Below are 19527 nucleotides of genomic sequence, written 5' to 3'. Positions count from 1 at the left end.
CGACTTCTACTACTACATCGACAACACCAATGTGCATGAATGAGACGTAACAATTGTATGCTGTTTGCAGTTCAGCATGAATTTTATGATAATGCATGAGACCCATTGTCGGCGTTGAATGGAAAATTGCCAGGTTATCATTAAGTGACCCTTCACATTTGAGTCTTTTATTTTGTTTGTTTTACGAGTCACAAAGTTCGGTAAAAATAAACATGCGTGGTTTATTCAAATCTCGTTTTATACATGAAAAATAACGATAAGGTGATAATGCTTTGTTAAGGTTCATGCATAATCGTACGCTGATATGTTTATGCTGACGAAATTGATAAACATTTAGAAATATGATATTTGGATGATTACAAATCGCGCGACCCATACACACTCGCCAAGATTATTCAATGCATTTGCCTCTTCTTTATGCTTTCGCCGCAAAAATTCTCTGAACTGAAATGCAACCGTAGAAAAACTTAAATAATTTTAATAAGCTTACATAATGACTTTTGCTATTTGTTACATATACAAACAAATATATTTTTTCTTAGTTTTCGTCTCTTTTTAGCAATAGCACCGTGTTTGAGACAAGGTCATTCATTTTTTCTTGTTATGTCATGCGTTTATTTATGCTATTTTTTCAATAAAATTGCGCTATTTCGAGTGTTTGTGTTTTAACACATTTGTAAAACTATAAAAGAGCTGTAGTTATTTTCAAACAAAAATTTGAGTTTTTTTCTACATTGTATATGTAACCAGTACTAACCGAACTAATGAGTCGAGAAGCATTGAGACTAACATTAGTCACAGACGCGATACATAAAGGTAGTTAAATTTACACATTAAATCTTTCATCTATATTTGACATCATCGAATATAATAATTGAACGAATTTTCCGATGCATATCAATGAACTCTTACATTGATACACTGATATGGCTTTTTCCGATTCCCGATTAACAGTTTTGGTTTACTTATCGACGGTTTCTCAACAAAGTGAAGGAACTTTGAAAGGTAGAACAATTTCAAACGGAATTGGATTGAAACCTTTTATTTTGTCTATTTTCTCGATAAATACGTTAATTTCATTCACAAATAACTACTTCGCTTGTTAATTTCAAAGCCATTACTATTTCTGTGAAAAAAAAGACAAGAATTTTCAATAGCTAAAAAAGCCTTCACTTATACTTGCTTCGAAAAATGACATTTCTCTTGGCTTATCCACGTGATTGATTGTGAATACATAAATACATGTCGATTTTGTTGGTTAGTTAGTGATAAGAAAGGTTATAGAAACTAAGATCCATTCGTTAGTTGAATAGTTAGTCAATGTATTGATAAGATAAGATTTCTTGTTCGCTTTTTGGGAGATGTACTAGCGCAGAGATGATTGTGCGATAAGGGGAACAGAGGCGATAAAATTTCATGAATTGATAGATACTGTTTCACACTACATATTGCCTGACGAATTTTCGACGAATAACACAACAATTGTTGTACTTTATTATCTCTCCGTTATATTTCGAAGAATATAATCAATCATATTTTCGACTGATTTGATTTTCATCCCAATCGCTTGATATTGCATTTGCACCGAAGCACACAAAAAACCATGTTCGTTTCAGACAAGAAAAAACTTCAAATAAAAAAAAACAACTCAAGTTTTTGGAAGCAAACGAATTTTTATTTGCCCAGAATTATAGTTCACACACACAAAATTGTTTAAACACACATTTAAGGAGAATAATAAAATAAAACGGAATACTTACTCTTATGATTGAATTGTATTTTTATGAAAGAAAAATAAGGTAAAAATAATTTTGGAATAAAATCGATTTTGATGAAAGGTAAAGTTAATGACTTGTATCACTTATAGCGATGAAAATTGTCAAACTTGCAAAAACTCCTTTCTGCTTTTTGAAGCTAGCCAAAAGATGGACAACCAAAACGAAAAAAAACAGCTATATAAAAAGAATATAATTAGTAAAGAATATATTAAGGTGAATAAGTAATTAGACACGAAATTATCTCGTTCCGTTTTTATGGGAAAAAAGTAATGGTAAAAGTAAAATCGACATAATGGAATGATAGAATGTTCGATTGTTTTTTCTTTTGCGTTTGTTTCATTTCGTTTGCAACGTGGTTGAATGATTGTTGATTATTTGGCTGCTTCGGGCGGACAATCTGGTTGATTTGAAGGATGAGCTGCTCGGAAGGCTGGATGACTTTCCAGCTCTCGATCAATACGTAATATGATTGGGTAAGGACGCAGGTCTACGTGGAATCTAAATTTAAACAAATTACATTTAACAAAAAAAAAAAAAAAACAACAAAAAAGAAGATGATCAACACATACCTTCGAGCATTGAACACTTGTGGCACTAAACAGCAATCAGCCATCGAAATATCATCGCCGACACAAAATTTACCAGCTGAAGTGGAGAGTAACTTTTCGATAGCACGAAAACCGCGTGTTATCCAATGTTGTGCCCATTCTTTTTTCTTTTCTTCGCCTACGTGGATTAAAACGATAAGATTCTGTAGCGGTTGAATGCCGGATGTAATAACTTCGCATATTTCCCGCACTTTGCATCGCTTATGTACATCCTGCGGTAAAAGTGGCCGTTGCGGTCGTGTTTCTTCTAGATAATGCATAATCGCAACACTCTCAACAAGTGTGTGCCCATCTAGAATTTATAAAATAAAACAAATAACATGTATGAACGTATGGACATGCTAAATTTAACGAATCAAATTCATACCAATTTGTAATGCTGGAACTTGTTCCATTGGATTGACTTCACGATACTCATTGCAATGTTGTTCGCCACCTGATTTGATAAGGCTAATCGCCTTTATATCATACGGTATTTCCTTCAGATTAAGTGCGATGCGAACACGCCACGAACACGAACTTCTCCAGTACGAGTAAAGAACAGGCTGCGAGGAAGAACATGAAGTTGAAGAAGCCAATTCGATTTTAGACATTTTGCTCAAAAAACGAGAGTTTGGCAAATTATTAAAAAGCAAATTCTAGAATGATACGAACAAAATGAGGCACAACTTGTCACTGAAATCATCTACAACGATTCAGAGATATGAAACAATAATTTGGATGTAAATGAACAAAAATGTAAAACATCAAATATCAACATCATTTACGATCCAACGAAATTAAATAAAAAACAAAATATCTAGAGAAAAAAAAATGAAGAGGAAAAAGCCGGTTTTCAGCTCACAACTGGATACTAAATCAACGTAAGCAAATCAAAACAGGTACAATAATGCATAATCAAATATACCACACACTGTTCGATCCGAATGAATATTCTAATCAAAAACAAACCAATCACGAATATGGATGGGAAACAACACTAAACAAACCTTCGCTATTGTCGATAACGACATAGCGTTATGATACTTTGAGTAATTAATTTTGAGGCCGTTTATTTTTAAAGCAGTAACGAAAAAATGTCAATCTATGATTTTCGATTGTCGTTGTTTCTTTTTCTCGTTTCTATTTTGCCGTTTTTATTTTCGGATGATTGTTGCTGTGGTTTTTTTTTTTATAAAATAAATTCAATCTATATTAAAAAAAAATGTGCGATTCAGACTGTCATTTGAGGCGCTTGTCGGCTGTTGTGTTGCACGTCGCTGTTTCTTTAGGTTGGTATTCGTGTCGTCAGTATCAGTGTATTGTGATTGATGTGTGCATATGCTAAGCTTATTCAATACACAAACCCATATGCATTGGTTATGAAGACAGTTATGAATATTCGGCAACAAAAAAAACTTGTTCACATAAAATTTACATTTTTCACTTTATTTTCTTTTTTCTTTCAATTAAATCTTATCATATTATAATCTTAACTTATTTATATTTCCAACGCGCTAGTTCTAGAATTGTTTGCAAAGTTACCACAAAATGATAATAAAGACAAGGCCATCTATGTTTCAAATTGTGAATTACAATCTATTATCCTTATTTATCCCTTCAAAAATCCTAGCAACAGTTTCTACGGAACGGAAAATGTTCATGTATTCCATTTTTCCACGAATGTTTCGAGCTTAAAACGGTATTAAATGTCGAATAAAAATGGAAAGCCAAAGAAAAAACAAACAAACACGCACACATTTTACTACCAACGTATGAAACATGTATCAAGGCCAACTATTGAAATTCATAGCTGAATGAATGTTAAACTATACTTGTTGCACATGTATTGTATAATTTACATTAATGTGCAAGATCCGAAAATTACACTGTATCCCATTCTATTGAATTAGTTTTATGCATGAAAAGCAGTTCATATAAGATATGCTAATTATCGAATCCATTGAGAACGACTGTTCAACATACATTCAATTGCAAATCATGTATTGGTTACCATTTAAGACAAGGAAACGTTCCATTCAATATTCTCTTTTGAAAATAGGAAATTGATTTTCGTTTTACCACCATTTATCGATTTTAAATTCGAAACGGTAGGCAAACGCACATGAATATTTGAGAGAATTTCTCTGTTTTACCACTTTGGCGAATATGCTTCAAATCAAGAGGCATTTATGTCAGTTTAAAATCAAATTTTCAATTTCTATTTCATCGAAATGCAATGCGACACTCTTCGAACGTACTATAATTATCATTGACAGAATACGAATCTCAATTTTTCGAAATTAATGTTAAAGTGTGTGCATTTTGGCTTTACTTGTGAATAATTAGCATGCGGTTTTATGACTAAATATACATATGTTTTTTCCGGTGTTTGTGGTTGAACGCATTTATTTAATATCACATCGGCCACTTTCCATGGCACATCATATATGAAACTTCAACACTTCATTGAGTATGCATACAATTATGACTATCAAATTAAAAGAGATAAAAAAGCGGTGTGCATGTATTGCACCAATATGTGGACGATATACACAAGGACAAAAAAACCAATCCAATTTTCGAAAAAGTGTTTGTTTTCAATTTCCGTGCCATTTTTTTTAGCGATCACACATTTCATTTCATGAAATATAAATTTTTAATAGATTTGGTTTATACGAGGGCGACTATTTAAGTTTCTTCAATATGTATGTTTTAGTATTGCCCGATGCAAACCATTGTCATATTCGTAAAGTTGGACATTTTTCATGACCATTTGACTTAACAGGACGAATTTTAGTTTTGTGGTATGGCCACGGTGTCAGTTGGAAAAGGTCAACTTCGCAAAAAAATGAAATTTACAAAAAAGATTATTTCTCATAAGTTTTCAAAAAGAGCTGCCTGCTCAACAGTATTACTTCCGACTCAAGTCGGGGTATGGGAAGGAAGTACCATGCCTTGCCACTGTATACAACTGGTTCACTGAATCCCATCGTCATGGTGCTCGCTACAGTGATCAATTGCGCGATGGTCCTTCGAAAATTGATGTCATCGAGAAAAACTTTGGTGCCGATTGAGTTAGGATCGAAGTTTCTTTTACAGTTAAATTGTGGTATGCCCAAGGATCACAGAGACTCCAATCATTTGGTTCTTCCATGAATTACAACATGAAAAAAATAAATCTTTACGTGTCAACCCACAGTTGCTCAAAAATCGATTGATTTTAATCACATCCAAAAAATCATAACCAATTTGACATAGGATAATAAAAACACGTCTATACGATCGCAATAGAAGCCAAGACATGATTCCAGTAGTTTGGACCTGAAACAAAAACTTGGTTGACTCTCTGAGTCTTCAAACATGAACACAATCGAACAAAAGTTGTTCGTTTGTGAAATGATAGGGAAAATCGGACCTCATTATTTTACAGTGTTATGTGTCATGTTGCTACCATGCCTTTAGAGGATGAAAGGTCCTTCAATGCTGAATAGTACACAACCATTTGATTGTCAAAAGTCATCACGGGAATATGGAGACCAAAACTCTGAAACTTATAATCCCAAAACATGGCAAAAAGAAGCCCATCAAACAGTCGACTATTTGATTACCCAAAAGATGGAATTGATGCACAATACTCCGTGTACGAATTATTCGGGACCACTCTGTCCACCAGAGACTAAAAACAGTTGGATACAATATATTTTTCGTACTTGAAATTAGGTGCATATTCAAAAAAGTGTACTTTTTGGAGTGTCATGTTTAAGCTGCTGTCGTCGCCATATCACAAAACAAAAATTCGTCCTGTTAAGTCAAATGGTCATGAAAAATGTCCAACTTCACGAATATGACAATGGTTTGCATCGGGCAATACTAAAACATACATATTGAAGAAACTTAAATAGTCGCCTACGTACTCAGTTCTGTTCAAATTTCCAAATTTATGAATAGTTTATGATGATTGTAATTATCATAATAAATGTCGTTCGACATCGATTGCATTTCCACTTTTTAATATAATACGGAATTTCGATTTTCATTTACTGGTTTATGTTTGAAAACTTTAAAATTATGTAATAACTATCTGTTGAATTGATATTCTAACCAACAAATTACCATATTACAGATAATGAAAGACAACGATCGCTAGCACAAAATGTTCTGTATCGTACAATGCTTTTATATGTCACCAAACCATATATTGTGCCATTTACTACAATTCCCCTGATGAAATGCATGCAACAGCTTTGATTAGTTTTTTTTCGTTTTATTGTTCTGATTACAGTTGAAGTTAATTAGCATACGCGTGATCACAAAGACATGTGATAATAGTGACATATTTTTTTTTATTAAACACACACCAAACCATTATATTGAGATATTTTCAGGCAGCTGATTCAGTTCAGGAAGTTAACGTCAGGCGCCGAAATGAAGTGAACACAATAGAAGTTATTCTTTAAACTCCATTCCATTGTGTCCATCACAATAAAAATCACTCCTATTGTCTTCGCTTCATTACATCGCCTGACGTTAGCTTACTGAGTTGAATCATCTGCCTGAAAATATCTCAATATAATGTCTGACACACACACATATACACAGATTGTTTATAACCGTTTTGAATATTTTACTCGGTTCGTTTGAAATGCACAATAATGTTTAATTATTGTCGCATGTGATGAATGCAAATGTGCTTTTTGATGCAATATGTAATCAGCAATCAATTTCAACGATTTTAATTGTTGATGCCTGAATTAATAGTAGCATTACATAAGTTTTTGAAATGTTGATTACTATTGTTTGTTTATTGGTTTTTTTTTTTCTTCATTCACGACATTATAATGAGTCAGATATCGTCAGGAGCTGAAATTTAGTGAAAACACTAGAATAGATTGTTATGGCTACAATCACTATAACAATCAATTTTTTACTGTTTTCACTCCATTTCAGCTCCTGACGATATCTGGCTGAGCTGATTCATCTGGCTGAAAATATCTCATTATAATGTCTGTTCACGGCTAGTGGTTTTTGTTGGTTTTTCTCCCCCTTCTGCCAACTGTAAATTCTTCATTCTGATATTGATGAAGAATCACAATAATTTACATAAAAATCATTCATCGCAAAAGTGTGATGGATTCATTTGGTACCTACATATCGGTGTTTTGTATGTTGATGACAATACAAAGAGGATGTGATGATGAAATGCTCAATTTCGCTTATCATATTCACATAGTGATTATTATGTTGTGAAAGAGTTTATGTGTGTATTTGTGTTGTTTTCTTCAATCCTTCTCAAGAATTAGGTTGACAAGCATAAAATTTGTTCCAAAACCGTCAAACAATGAGCATCAGTTCGGAATTTCGAAAGCATTCAGAAGAATTGAAAGAAACCTATTCAAATCAATCATAAATTCTAGTTGAGGAAAAGTGACGTTTGTGCTTGTTTTTCGTTCATCATGTTTAATCTTTTTGCTGTCTCTATCTCACTCTTCGTCTTTCAAAAATATTAAATCTTCAACAATGGGAATCGAAATATGTTGTAACAAAAGAATGAAACACGTGACTTCTAATGCATCCGGCACCTTAACAATGTAAAATTCTATATTATACTATATTCATTTTGAATTATGTTTGCAATGTTCGCGTCATTGTGTTTTTTCGCTCGCATAATCACTTCTCTTTGACATTTTTTCTATTGCTGGCCATGTTGAAATATTGTCGAATTTTAAACTTTCGTTCTGTATTATCGAGCGTTCGAGTTTACAAAGGATAATTTCACAAACAAAGAGGATAATTGAGTTAGGGGAATTCAATATTCATTAGATGTAAATATTGACAACGGAACGTCCCAAGCGAAAAAAATTTCTCGATGGTATATTATTTTTTTCTGTCTCTTTATCTACTGTGTTCGATTCATCAAAAAGGCTCTGTCTTCTCTGCTTCGATAAATTGTCATTCATTCATTATTCGACGGTAAAATGGAGAGAATGAGAGAATTGAGAATGAAAAATAAAAACAAAGACTATTATCAGTCAAGTATTTAACACGTATTTCTCAAACGATGTGTGTAGTGTGTACAATGTATGAAGTGTTCTGGTGCTACTTTTTTTGGTTCCGAAATATGTGAGGCGTTTCGAATGTAAACACCATACACACTCGTCTAGTATATTGTAAATGCCGAACCCGTTCGTACCGAAGCAATATTAGAAATTGGAAAAGCTACAGTGATTATGAAGCGACAGAATGTTGCAACAATTTTCCCCTGCGTAACAGAAACATTGTTGTACGCAGCAAGCTCATTTTATCCATATTCCACTAAAAGCTTCAAAACGATATTCCGACCACATCTCCAATCTAAAGCTATCTCATTTTTTTACATTGCTTTTGGACATTTTCTTTCTCTCACACACAAACACATTTGTTGAGCTAAATGTCACTTAATATCATCGTACGTACTATAACGCGCTCGTCCAACTCGAGCTTAATATTATCACAACACACGTAAAAGCTCTCCAATATTCCTTATCGCACCACAGAGAGAGAGAGAGAGAGAGAGAGAGAGAGAGAGAGAGAGAGAGAGTGAGTGTAAGACTAGAGAGTGTAAGAGAGGGAGAGAGAGAGAGATAGGGAGAATGGTAAGTTGTTTTTTTGCTTTTTTATCAGTGCGTCAACATATAGCGCGTACTACGTGACTGAAGTTGAACGAAGAATTTTCTGCCCCTTTTAGAAAACACACAAAAATATGCGCTCTGATTTCAGTTCTTATCGAGCTGTGTTCGGGATCGCAAGCAAATACTGAATACATTTCATATCCATACATAAATACATTTTCCATTCGCGATAATCAAACAGAAAAGGGAAAAGACTATTAGAAACAGAAAAAAAGACAGATAGAAGAGTAAATTAGAGTAACGTACACTAAACTGTTTTCCTTCATTTCATTTAATTTTATTTTTCGTTCGTCGACATATAAACACACGAAAAAAAAACGCTTGGTGTCAATCTGAATAGGAATGAATTTATCAAGTACTCAAATTTATTTTTGTGAAACAAACACCAACACAAAATGAAAGCACATTGTGTATAAATTTCAATCAAATAGATGAAAAAAAACGAATTATATACAAACAATATCGTTATCAATTTTTCGCGAATTACGCAAAATAGCATTAATAAAAAATCGTAAAAAATAAAACATTTAAAAAGAACGAAAACAAAACCGAACGAGAAAACAAAGTAAGCAAGAGACGAAAAGATTAAAAATAATGCGCGTGGTGAATTAATCTTCAGCATTAAAAAAAAAATTGTATATCATAGTGTGTATCTGTATTTAGCAGAGTTTGAGCCGATGCTCATCCGTTTTCAATTTTCAAAACAATGTGCTTTTGTGATAAAAAAAATTCATCGCTTGGCTAAGGCAGATAGAGAGTGTTTGCGCGAGAGAAATGTGTATGGTATTTTGGACAAGAAAAGTATTCGAAGGTGTTTCGATTCTCAAGGAAAACAAATAAATAAACACACACACAGCGAATAAATAAATAATTGGTATTGGTATGTAAATTTGAAATGGCAATGTTTCTATATCGTGGTGTGTTGTATTATCATTATTGTTTTTACTATAACTGTTGTTATTATTATTGAGCGCATGAAAATCTTCAATAATGAGATGTGATTTTCAAAATAGACTCGCACATTTTAATTGTTTTCACTGTTTTGTAAGCAACAATTTTGTTTTTCTTTTCGTTTTCCACAAAGTTATCCAGTAGAGTTTCTATGCCCGCAAATCTATATATCTATATAAATCTTTATACATTTTTGTATATTCTATGCTTCTTGTCACTCATGTGTCTCTTGCCAAAGCATGTCTTTGGCATCCTATAGAATGTCTTTCTGTTTACTTGTCTTATGCGGTAGATTTTAAATTTCGTTCAAAAGTTTTTGTCGTTGAAATTAAATCGATAAACGAAATTAAATTGACGTTGTTGCAGCCAAAAACCAATCGAATATGGCGCCATATGATGTAAATTAAATATGGAAAATGGGATGCCAAACAAAACAATGGCTGACAAAGAATATTGTATACATGATCGAAGTTTCGGTCGGATCTCGGTTGTCATTGTATTCGTTTGCCATCTGAGCCCAAGGTGATTTCACTTGCGAAACAACAACAATAACAACAAATTGTATGTGTACGGAATTAATTTGAAATTTCAATGTTGATCGAGGAAATGATACTTAGTTTATTGTATTCACATTGATGACGGTTAGACATAAAACGCCGACGTACCTTCCCCCGTCGCTTTTACGTTAAAAAAATTGGCAATTGATGAAATACTGATTCGGTTTTTTTGCTGCTGCACTGAAAAATAATGTGATAATTTTTTTTTATTCAGTCTTTTGTTCTCATCATAAACACACACACACACATACGCTCGCCCGCACACACACAACTAAATCACTTGGGCGTTCAATGAACGAAAACAGCCAAAATCACGAACAAAATGAAATGGATTTTAACATATTGATTGGAATAATCACACACAGACACATTCATATCAAATCCTAATATCAAAATTACCAAGAATTCCAATTTTGGGTGGCATAGTTCAGCACCATCAGAGGCACTACATCTCATCAAATATATATACATATTTTTCTACATGTTGATTCATCGCTGCGTATCTGGACAATTTTCATTTAGACTGAAAAGAGAACGAACAAACCGTATACTCATTCATTGATCTGAGCTTGTGATTTGCACGGCTTTATCGTGTCAGCATGGATGGGGTAAATAAAGGCCTGATGTGATTTTCACAACATTGTTTGTCTCTGTTTTGATTGTATGTACTTTTTGGCTTACCGTCTACATTTGAATGTTTTGATTGTTTCATTATAAATTATAGCGTTTCGTTAATGGTTTGAGTAATATAAATGTGCATGAAGAGCCATTTTCTTCCGTCTTTCCCAATTTTATTTATATAGATTGTCCGCCTCACCATTTTGGCCAAAATGAAGCCAATCTTGGTACACTTCAAAGCGCCAGCCGAAAAACGATAACCACTGCTAGTGACTGCTTGACACATACACGACAGCATACGCATATGCTCGAATATATTGTATTAAAAAAAGGTGAAAAACATGATTAATCACCAAAGGAATGTACATTGTGCACACATACACATACACGACCATGGATAACACGATGAACTTGAGAATTAATGAATGACAACGTTATAACGAATAAATCCATGTTTTAATGAATACAAAAGACTCACAGCAATATCGCATACGGTGCTCTGTCATGTAAATACAAGTGTTTCACTTTTCGAACGCTTCTAATTTTATTTATAAACAAATTAGCGTGCTCTCATACAAGCTCCGCACCTGAATTTCATCTTCACCTAACTTATTTAAGAGAAAATGGAGACAAAGAAAACCGATAAAGTGTAAAGAGATAGCACAACGGAACAAGAAAATTGTATTCAAGCTCGCGAAAAATGGATGTGTGGAAAACACATGAAAAATAGAATGTGTTACACAAAATTGATGTATTCCATTGTAACAAGCTACGAAGACAGAAAGAATAATAAGTAACAGTTCAAATGATGTGCCTCGTTTCAAGCCTTGATTGCGATGAGTACAATGAGTGAAAGCACAGCGGGTCTTGCTACTTCCTCTTCTTCTTCTTTTTTTTCCCATTAATTTTCAAATAATTAAGCGAAATGAAATGGATACCATTGCAAGTTAAATCAAATCCAGTTTTATCGACATCATTTATGTCGCCGCAGTATGCATAATATATCCATATATCACTGTTGTAAAAGACCATCGACAGCCTATAGGCACCTAAAGGTGCCTGAATATTCTGACACTTGTGCTGTTGTTGTGGTTCTTGTTGTACCAACGTATGCTAATAGTGAGATGGAATTTTTTATGTTCGTGTTTTTCTTTACTCGTGTACTTAACACACTCATATTTATGTGTATGTCACAATAAGTTTTTACAGCCGTTTGCTTTCAAAAATAATTTTGCGTTCAAATCAGTATCATAAAGGACAAGTACCATGTTTAAAAAAACACACGAAATAAAGCGAATCAGTTTTTATTATCGTGAGCATGCATTTTTATCAACAAATATAAAAAAAAAATAATCAGGCAACAAATACGCTTTCAATTATTAAAAAAGAAGAAATAATAATCGACGAAGGGAGAAGAAAGGCATAAAGAATCAAGGAAACCAGAAACAGCCACCTACCATTAAGAGAGTCTTCACATTTTGAAATCCTTAATATAGTTAATTAGAGCTCTGACGCTTTAATGGAATTGTGTTCAAATCGTATTACTTCTAGTTTGTTTTGTTTGATTTTGCTTGTTATTTTATGGGTTTCAATGTAGTATTCAATTCGATTCCCGGGAAATAGCCTCGAAATTGTTAGTTGTTGATTCGTTTTCATAGAATTAACAGGCAAGATATGAAAAAGGAGTGACTGAATCATAATTCCATTTCATTTCGACTCTTTTAAACTCTCCGTTTGAATGTGTTTTGTGTGCGTTTTTTTTTGTTTCGACAACGTTCAACAGACCTCGTTAATTACTTGACTCATATCAATAATCATAAATGACCTAGATGGCAAAGGCGGCAACGGACTGCATTGGATCCGTTGATTGAAGGCGTGCGAGATATGCAATACATTTTATTTTTCGAACCATACCAGAAACAGCAAAAATCGAATCTTTGAGTGCGTACGTATCTATACAACAATATCAATGGCTATATCAATAAACAATTGTTGGGGCAAATTCATCCATTATCGGGCATATGTTGACGGTCAATTTTGTGGCCGGATTTGTGTGTAGTTTCAGTCATTTTCAACGTCACCAGTGGAAGAAAAAGAAGGAGAAAGAAAAAGTTAGCTAAAATCTATAGAGCCATATTTCTATCGGCGAAAATGGATTTTTTTCGAATGTTATTTAACTGAGCGCCACATCCAAATTAAATTCATTTTTAACATTTGATAAAATAATACTTACCTACAGATAAATCTGTACTGAACTGTGTACAATTACACATTTAGACAATGTGTACTATACACAATCACCAAAGCCACAAAATACAAGCTTTGCTACTAACTACCAGAGTTATTATATTTTTTCTTTTTGATTTCGACGCTGCTTAATCATTGATCTGGAACAACGTTTGCATTGGCTCTTCTGCGTGCTGGTTGTCCTCTACGCAATGGTGGTCTTGGAGGTGCTGGTGCTCTGACATACGAGTTGTGCATTTCCAAATTGAATATGTAACAAAGACCTGTAATTAATAAGAGGCAATTTAAATTATTGGAAAATATACCAAATAAATTACAGTGTTTACCTTTGTACATGATGCATCTACGAGGGTTGCTCCATAATTTTTTTTAAAAACATATATAACACAGTTGTTTTTTGTCGAAAATGGTTTTATTGTTTTTCAAAATATTCCCCGAGATGATCGATACACTTTTGCATTCGATGAAACCATTTGTCATAGCATTCGTGCCACTCCGAAACTGATATCTCCAAAACGTGTGTTTTGAACGCTTCAACTGCTTCTTCTGGTGTCGAAAATCGTTGACCACGTAGTTTTTTCTTCACGCTTGGGAACAAAAAAAAGTCATTGGGTGCCAGGTCAGGACTGTACGGTGGATGACCCATCAGTTCGATGTTTTGACCGGTCAAAAATCGAGTAGTTTGAAAAGATGTGTGAGAGCTCGCATTATCGTGATGAAGAATTATTTTGCGACGGTGGTTGTTTTTTCTTATTTCACCAAACACTTCGGGCAAACAAATGGTGGTATACCAATCAGAATTGACGGTCTTACGATCCTCTAGTGGAACGGTTGCCACATGACCACTTCTCCCGAAAAAACAGGCGACCATTCGCTTCGAAGTGCTTCTTGCTCGAACAACTTTCGTTGGGTTATCTTCATTTTGGAAGACCCATACAGTCGACTGCTGTTTCGTTTCGGGCTCATAGGCATATATCCACGATTCGTCACCAGTGACGATTTTATTAACGTCTTTTGAAGCACCACGATTGAATTTCTTGAGCATTTCTTTACACCAACTCACACGAGCCATTTTTTGTTCATCGGTCAATTTATGTGGGATCCAACGAGAGCAAATCTTTTTTACGGCTAAATGTTCATGCAAAATTGTATGTATGCTGTGAGATGAAATGCCCAAAGATGCCTCAATCTCACGGTAGGTCACATGACGATCTTCCATAATCAGTTTTCTGACAGCATCGATGTTTTGTGGCACAACAGCCGATTTTGGACGACCTGTATGAAACTCGTCTTTGAGCGAACTACGACCGCAACGGAATTCTCGGTACCAGTTATAAATTGTCTGAGGGGTTGGTGCTTCATTGCCAAAGGCCAAATGAAGTCGATCGAAACACTGTTGTTGAGATAATTTACGAAAATCGTAGTAAATCATTTTACGAAAATCTTCACGTGTAAAATTCATTTTTTCGTTGAGTCGCAGTTTACCAGTCACTGTAAACAATACAAATAGCGTTCGTACGACAAAAGGTTCAGGGCACGAATACATACCAAAACATCAAACTTTACGAATATGACAATGGTTTACATCGGGCAACACTATAAGTACCATTTTAAAAAAAATTATGGAGCAACCCTCGTAGCCGCAACAATGTCTCGATGCCAAACGGTGCAAAATCGTTTTTGATGTTGCTGTTGTTGTTGTTGTTCCGGATATTTATCAGCGTCGCCTCCCATTTGAATGCATTCACAGAGTTTAGTAGCCAGTTTTTCAGAAAGTACATTTTCTTTGACTCTAATCGCCCTGGTTGAAATTCTGCTGGTTGATTTGCTGGATCCATGATGCCTCTTGCGATCAATTTCTTCACGCAGCTATCTTTCTTTTTGCGTCGTTGACTCTTCTTCGTCACAATTAACCGTGGTAGTGAGATATACGGTTCTATTTCTTGTGGTATTAGTGCATCGCGAGTACAGTGGCACACTTTGAATCGATATTTTTTTGTTTGAATCGGGAATTTCTTCTGGCAATTCGCACAGTGTTGAGATGTGAAATCTTCATTCACTTTGTGTACATCTGAATGGCCAAGTTTTTTAACGCTGCATTAAAGATGCCGTGTACCTGGGCATCGTTTTCCCTTTTTTATGCCAATTGGTGAATTGGGTGCCATATCCACTGCTCCGATGTTTATAAGCGATGGCTCATTCTTTGTTATTACTTTCGCCAGCCAATCTTTCTCACCTTGTGACCCGATGTATTTGTCAAACGAAATCCGTGCATAACGTCGCCGAGCATATGCAGCCACTGCATCTTTCACCATGGTTAATCGATGCCATTGTTCTCGAGTTTTTGCTTGATTCTTTATCGATGCAGCTCCGTATTCTCGATCTCAGGCTTTGGTGTTCTGTACAATACCGACGCGGAAACGCTATCGCAGACTATCATGTGATGAAACTGTTGGTTCGGTTTCTTGATCTCGTTGATTTTGTCCATGTTGAACAAAATGGCCCATGCTTCATCTTCGTTCTCCTTGTAATAGTTAAGGCTATACATATTATGCCCTCCATGATCATTGTTAAATATCTTCGGCACAACTTTCCATTGGGCCAGCAGGCTCATCAAATCAACTTGATCGAATTTAATGTGTTTCAACTGCGAGTCACATATCGGTATGACGGTGAAATTTCTTATTTTTGGTGGCAATGGCTTGGATGGTTTGCAATAAAAAAGCGGATGGCGTTGGTGTCGTAGCCATAATTGCACAAGATCGTGATGCTCTTCCAAAAATATACTTATTTCACGTTGAATGAAGATGAAAAACCACAACGATTCAAACCACTTTTTCTCGATGTATTCAATCATTGACAAACGTTCGCGAAATGATGGTAAACAGCGTACGGCGACTTGTTCATACAACTCATTCATTTTGTTCGTTCGGTGTTGATCGCCTCCGGTACAATCTTGATTGAACATAAGATTGTTCTTTGCATTTCTTATGTCAATGCCATCAAAATTTTATGAGCCGATTAGGGTCTTCGTTCAATTTATAGCGAATCATTTGCAAGAAGTTCTCCAATATATTATCTAAATGCGTTGTCAAATTTGTCGTAACATTTTACAAATATTGTTGATTCAAGTATTCAAATGCGTTGCCCATTTGGTACCTACTTGGCCATTCAAATTGATCATCGGCAATCATTTCAAGGAATCCACGTGGTATTTTCGGTTGTTTTGGATTTTCCAAATTTTCTCGTGATACGGCGACGAAACACTCACGTATAACATTTTTTCCATCACTGTCAATGAAATATTGCCGATCATCGTTATCTGCTGCAAGGTTGACAACATATAAAAACAATGTCGAACCTAGGTAGCATATTACTGTACCATTGTAGCATTTATGGAAAAAATGCTCTGTTAGCGCTTCCGAATATTCAGACTTGAATACCGATGGCGCTGACAGTTTTATCGATCGCAACTCTTCATTGTCGTTCAATTTTGCCGTATTTTTCTTAAAGGCTGAATTTATTTTTGCACGTCTCCTCTTCATTGTAATGAAAATTAAATCTGTTCAGAAAAAAAACACGAAAAAATTGTCAAATTCATGACACACAGTCCATTGATCACTTCAAAAAAAATCAAGAAAAATGGTTCGTTTTTGAGTACTTACCAACAACACTGTCACATTCACTGCAAAATGACAAAAAGCGCGTTCGAAAATGTTGTATTCACGATGCAATGGTCGACAATTGGAACACAAGGCTAGCGAGAGAGATTAAATAATTGCATAAATTTAATTAAAACACTTTTTCATTTGAAAAATATATATACAAATATAGAGCGGTCAAAGAGACGCTTACTGCTGTGAAATTCTTTACTAAACTGTGGAATCACCTCAAAAATGCACCCGAATTTATAGGGAATTATTGTTGAATCGACAAAAGTAAACGTTTATTAAAAATGGCCGATGATCAAAATCGAAATGTAAATCACCGTATGAAAATATTATTTGTAAAATAGCATAATAGCACTCTTGGTTTGAAGCACAATCTTGAAAATGAACAGAAACTGTTTTTCAAACGTTTTGATATGAAAATGAGATTTTATTTGTGTTGTCGAAGAAAACGATTTATTTAGTCACTTTCATTTCACCATCAGAATATATTGTGTTCTGATTTACAAAACAACTCCTTCTGAAATGTTACGATTGAAACTAATCAACACAATGCACCGTACACATTTGAAGTAACAAGCAAAATGAACGTCGGCGAGAAATGTCAAATTATAAACAAAGAAAGATATGTGATTTTCGGTTGAAATTTGAATTTTGCTGACACAAGCAAATTAAGAAAAATCTGAGTGAATACACAGAGTGATACATAATGTTTATGTAGACAGAAATGCATATGAATAATCAATACGTTGTATCAAATGCTGTTATTGCTTACGAAGCATACTGTTAATCAACGAACACACATAGCTATCACACAGAGTCTGTCGAAACGTTTTATGTAAACACAATCGAAAAGAGAAATGTTTATGTATGCGATGCGATTATTGTTTATAAAAATGCTTTAAAGTTCAATTCCGACATCAAGTCTCACACCAGTAAATAAAACAAATGGAAATATTCAATTGAAATATATAACTCTTTTGCATACAATTTTCTTTCTTTTTCTTGTTTTTTTTTCTCGAAATCCGAAATCGAATTTCTTTGAGAAAAAAAATCATGAAGAGATTTTTAGTGAATGGGCTATGTATTTTTGTTCGTTATTTTTTGCTTGTACTTTCTCGCGCGCGCCTCCTCATAAATGGATTAAAGCAATAAAGAATAGCTTAGCCAAAACGAAAAAAAGTGTGCTCATCGAAATTGAAAATACTTCCGAATTGTTTTGATTTTACTCCATTTCCGTTCTGTGTGTTGAGTACGATTATTTTATCCTTCCTTTTGCATTTGGTATTTCTTCTAGCCACTTCTTATTAGCCAGTTATATATAAATATGTACCATGTAGACATCGTAAAGAGTGCCGAGTACCTAGACGCGCTGTCATTACCAAATGCGTGTATTTTTTTATTCGCATAATATTTCCAATGGAAAAATATAATACGCTCAATTGAGCAAGATTGACGGTAGTTATACCATTAAGGAATAAGTATTATTATTGTTGTATTGAATGCGATGGCGTTCGACGTCCGACGCACTGTATATTTATATGTATTGGTTTTGATTTGATGGAGTTGGCATCGATATTGGTGGTAGCTGATGGTGATAGTGTTACTGAGTTCACCATAACTGGTCACAATATCCAAGTTATGTGAAAAATATGCTATTCTTCTCATTCCCTCATTTCTTTATCTGGTTTTTCATCACACTTATTTCGTCCGCGCATTCTTGCTGTCGCTTACTTATTTTTATTTGCTTTTTCTCTTAAATGGACGGCTAGATTTGCACAGTACGCATAAAAAGGAAATTCGCATCGCTTATTGGAATACCCATTGTGCATTCGTTGTAGTAATTATAACTTGTTTTGGCATTCGTATTTGCTGAGCTTAACGATTGACGGGCGATTTTAATTCTTTCACCCCACGCATTGAGAAGCGAATGAATTTTGCAAACACATTGCATTTACCAACACCGTGTAATTACAGCGAACTTCAAACTATTGCGCGGTTGACGATGATTATTTGTTTTTTTTTTTTGTCTTCGTCATGTACTCTCTCACTCACTCTTGTGCTCAAACACTTATTGCTTATTTTTCTTTATTTGTTTGTTAGTTTCACATAGTAGCGAATGGGTTCGCGTTCGCCTTACTAAATCATTATTTTATCGAAAACCTTGTACTTTCCATTCGGTGCTCCCTGTGCGCCACAATGAAATGGAAGCAAATAGATGGCTAGAATTTCCAAACATTTGTGTGTTGTAACTATGTAACATTGCCCCAAGTGTGTAATGGTTGATGTTCCATACATTTTTTTTCTCTGTCGCTTATTTCAAGAATTATACCGACAAACGCAAAATATTTTTGCTCCAATGGGGATCACTTGCATGCATGCACAGTACTGTTTAACGCCACACATTATTATTTTTGGGGGCCAGCAGCGAGAGTATTAGTTATTAGCTC

The 19527-nt window shown here is 34.5% G+C and overlaps 2 protein-coding genes and 1 long non-coding RNA gene across 5 annotated transcripts in view; 1 reads left to right on the top strand and 2 right to left on the bottom strand.

Moving 5' to 3' along the window:
* Nucleotides 1-1957: 1957 nt before the first annotated feature.
* Nucleotides 1958-3639, bottom strand: LOC116351498 (probable maleylacetoacetate isomerase 2). Of its 3 annotated transcripts, none has more exons than XM_031783598.1 (4): nucleotides 3376-3639; nucleotides 2754-3024; nucleotides 2348-2678; nucleotides 1958-2276 (listed from the first exon to the last, which is right to left on the bottom strand). In XM_031783598.1, exons 1-4 carry the CDS (start codon nucleotides 3397-3399, stop codon nucleotides 2150-2152), a joined length of 753 nt encoding a protein of 250 aa, XP_031639458.1. In that variant the 5' UTR covers nucleotides 3400-3639; the 3' UTR covers nucleotides 1958-2149. The 3 variants fall into 3 exon arrangements, with proteins under 3 accessions (XP_031639458.1, XP_031639461.1, XP_031639460.1); XM_031783601.1 differs by having other exon boundaries at nucleotides 2754-2931; XM_031783600.1 differs by lacking the exon at nucleotides 3376-3639 and having other exon boundaries at nucleotides 2754-3094.
* A 5501-nt stretch (nucleotides 3640-9140) lies between these two features.
* Nucleotides 9141-19527, top strand: part of LOC116351503 (BAI1-associated protein 3-like) — a 41888-nt gene continuing 31501 nt past the window's right edge. Inside the window, exon 1 of the mRNA XM_031783608.1 lies at nucleotides 9141-9916. The gene's annotated coding sequence lies outside the window, so the exon portion shown is untranslated. The remainder of the gene's footprint in view (nucleotides 9917-19527) is intronic.
* Nucleotides 16536-17387, bottom strand: LOC116351504. The gene is made up of 3 exons (XR_004202156.1): nucleotides 17265-17387; nucleotides 17075-17166; nucleotides 16536-16971 (listed from the first exon to the last, which is right to left on the bottom strand). It is a non-coding gene; the product is annotated as an uncharacterized LOC116351504 (long non-coding RNA).

The sequence above is a fragment of the Contarinia nasturtii genome, unplaced genomic scaffold, assembly GCF_009176525.2.
Source record: "Contarinia nasturtii isolate CC-2019 unplaced genomic scaffold, AAFC_CNas_1.1 Cnas_scaffold_5581, whole genome shotgun sequence".
NCBI lineage: Eukaryota > Metazoa > Arthropoda > Insecta > Diptera > Cecidomyiidae > Contarinia > Contarinia nasturtii.
Note: the sequence above shows the minus strand (reverse complement) of the source record. Positions and strands in the feature narration are given on the sequence as shown.

Bases quoted from the DNA above. Each gene is read 5' to 3' on its own strand.
- LOC116351498 (XM_031783598.1), bottom strand. From the start codon at position 3,399: ATGTCGTTATCGACAATAGCGAAG. The intron at 3,025-3,375 runs GTTTGTTTAGTG...GTATCATTCTAG, and splicing joins CGTTATCGACAATAGCGAAG to AATTTGCTTTTTAATAATTT. The intron at 2,277-2,347 runs GTATGTGTTGAT...GTTTAAATTTAG, and splicing joins CAAGTGTTCAATGCTCGAAG to ATTCCACGTAGACCTGCGTC.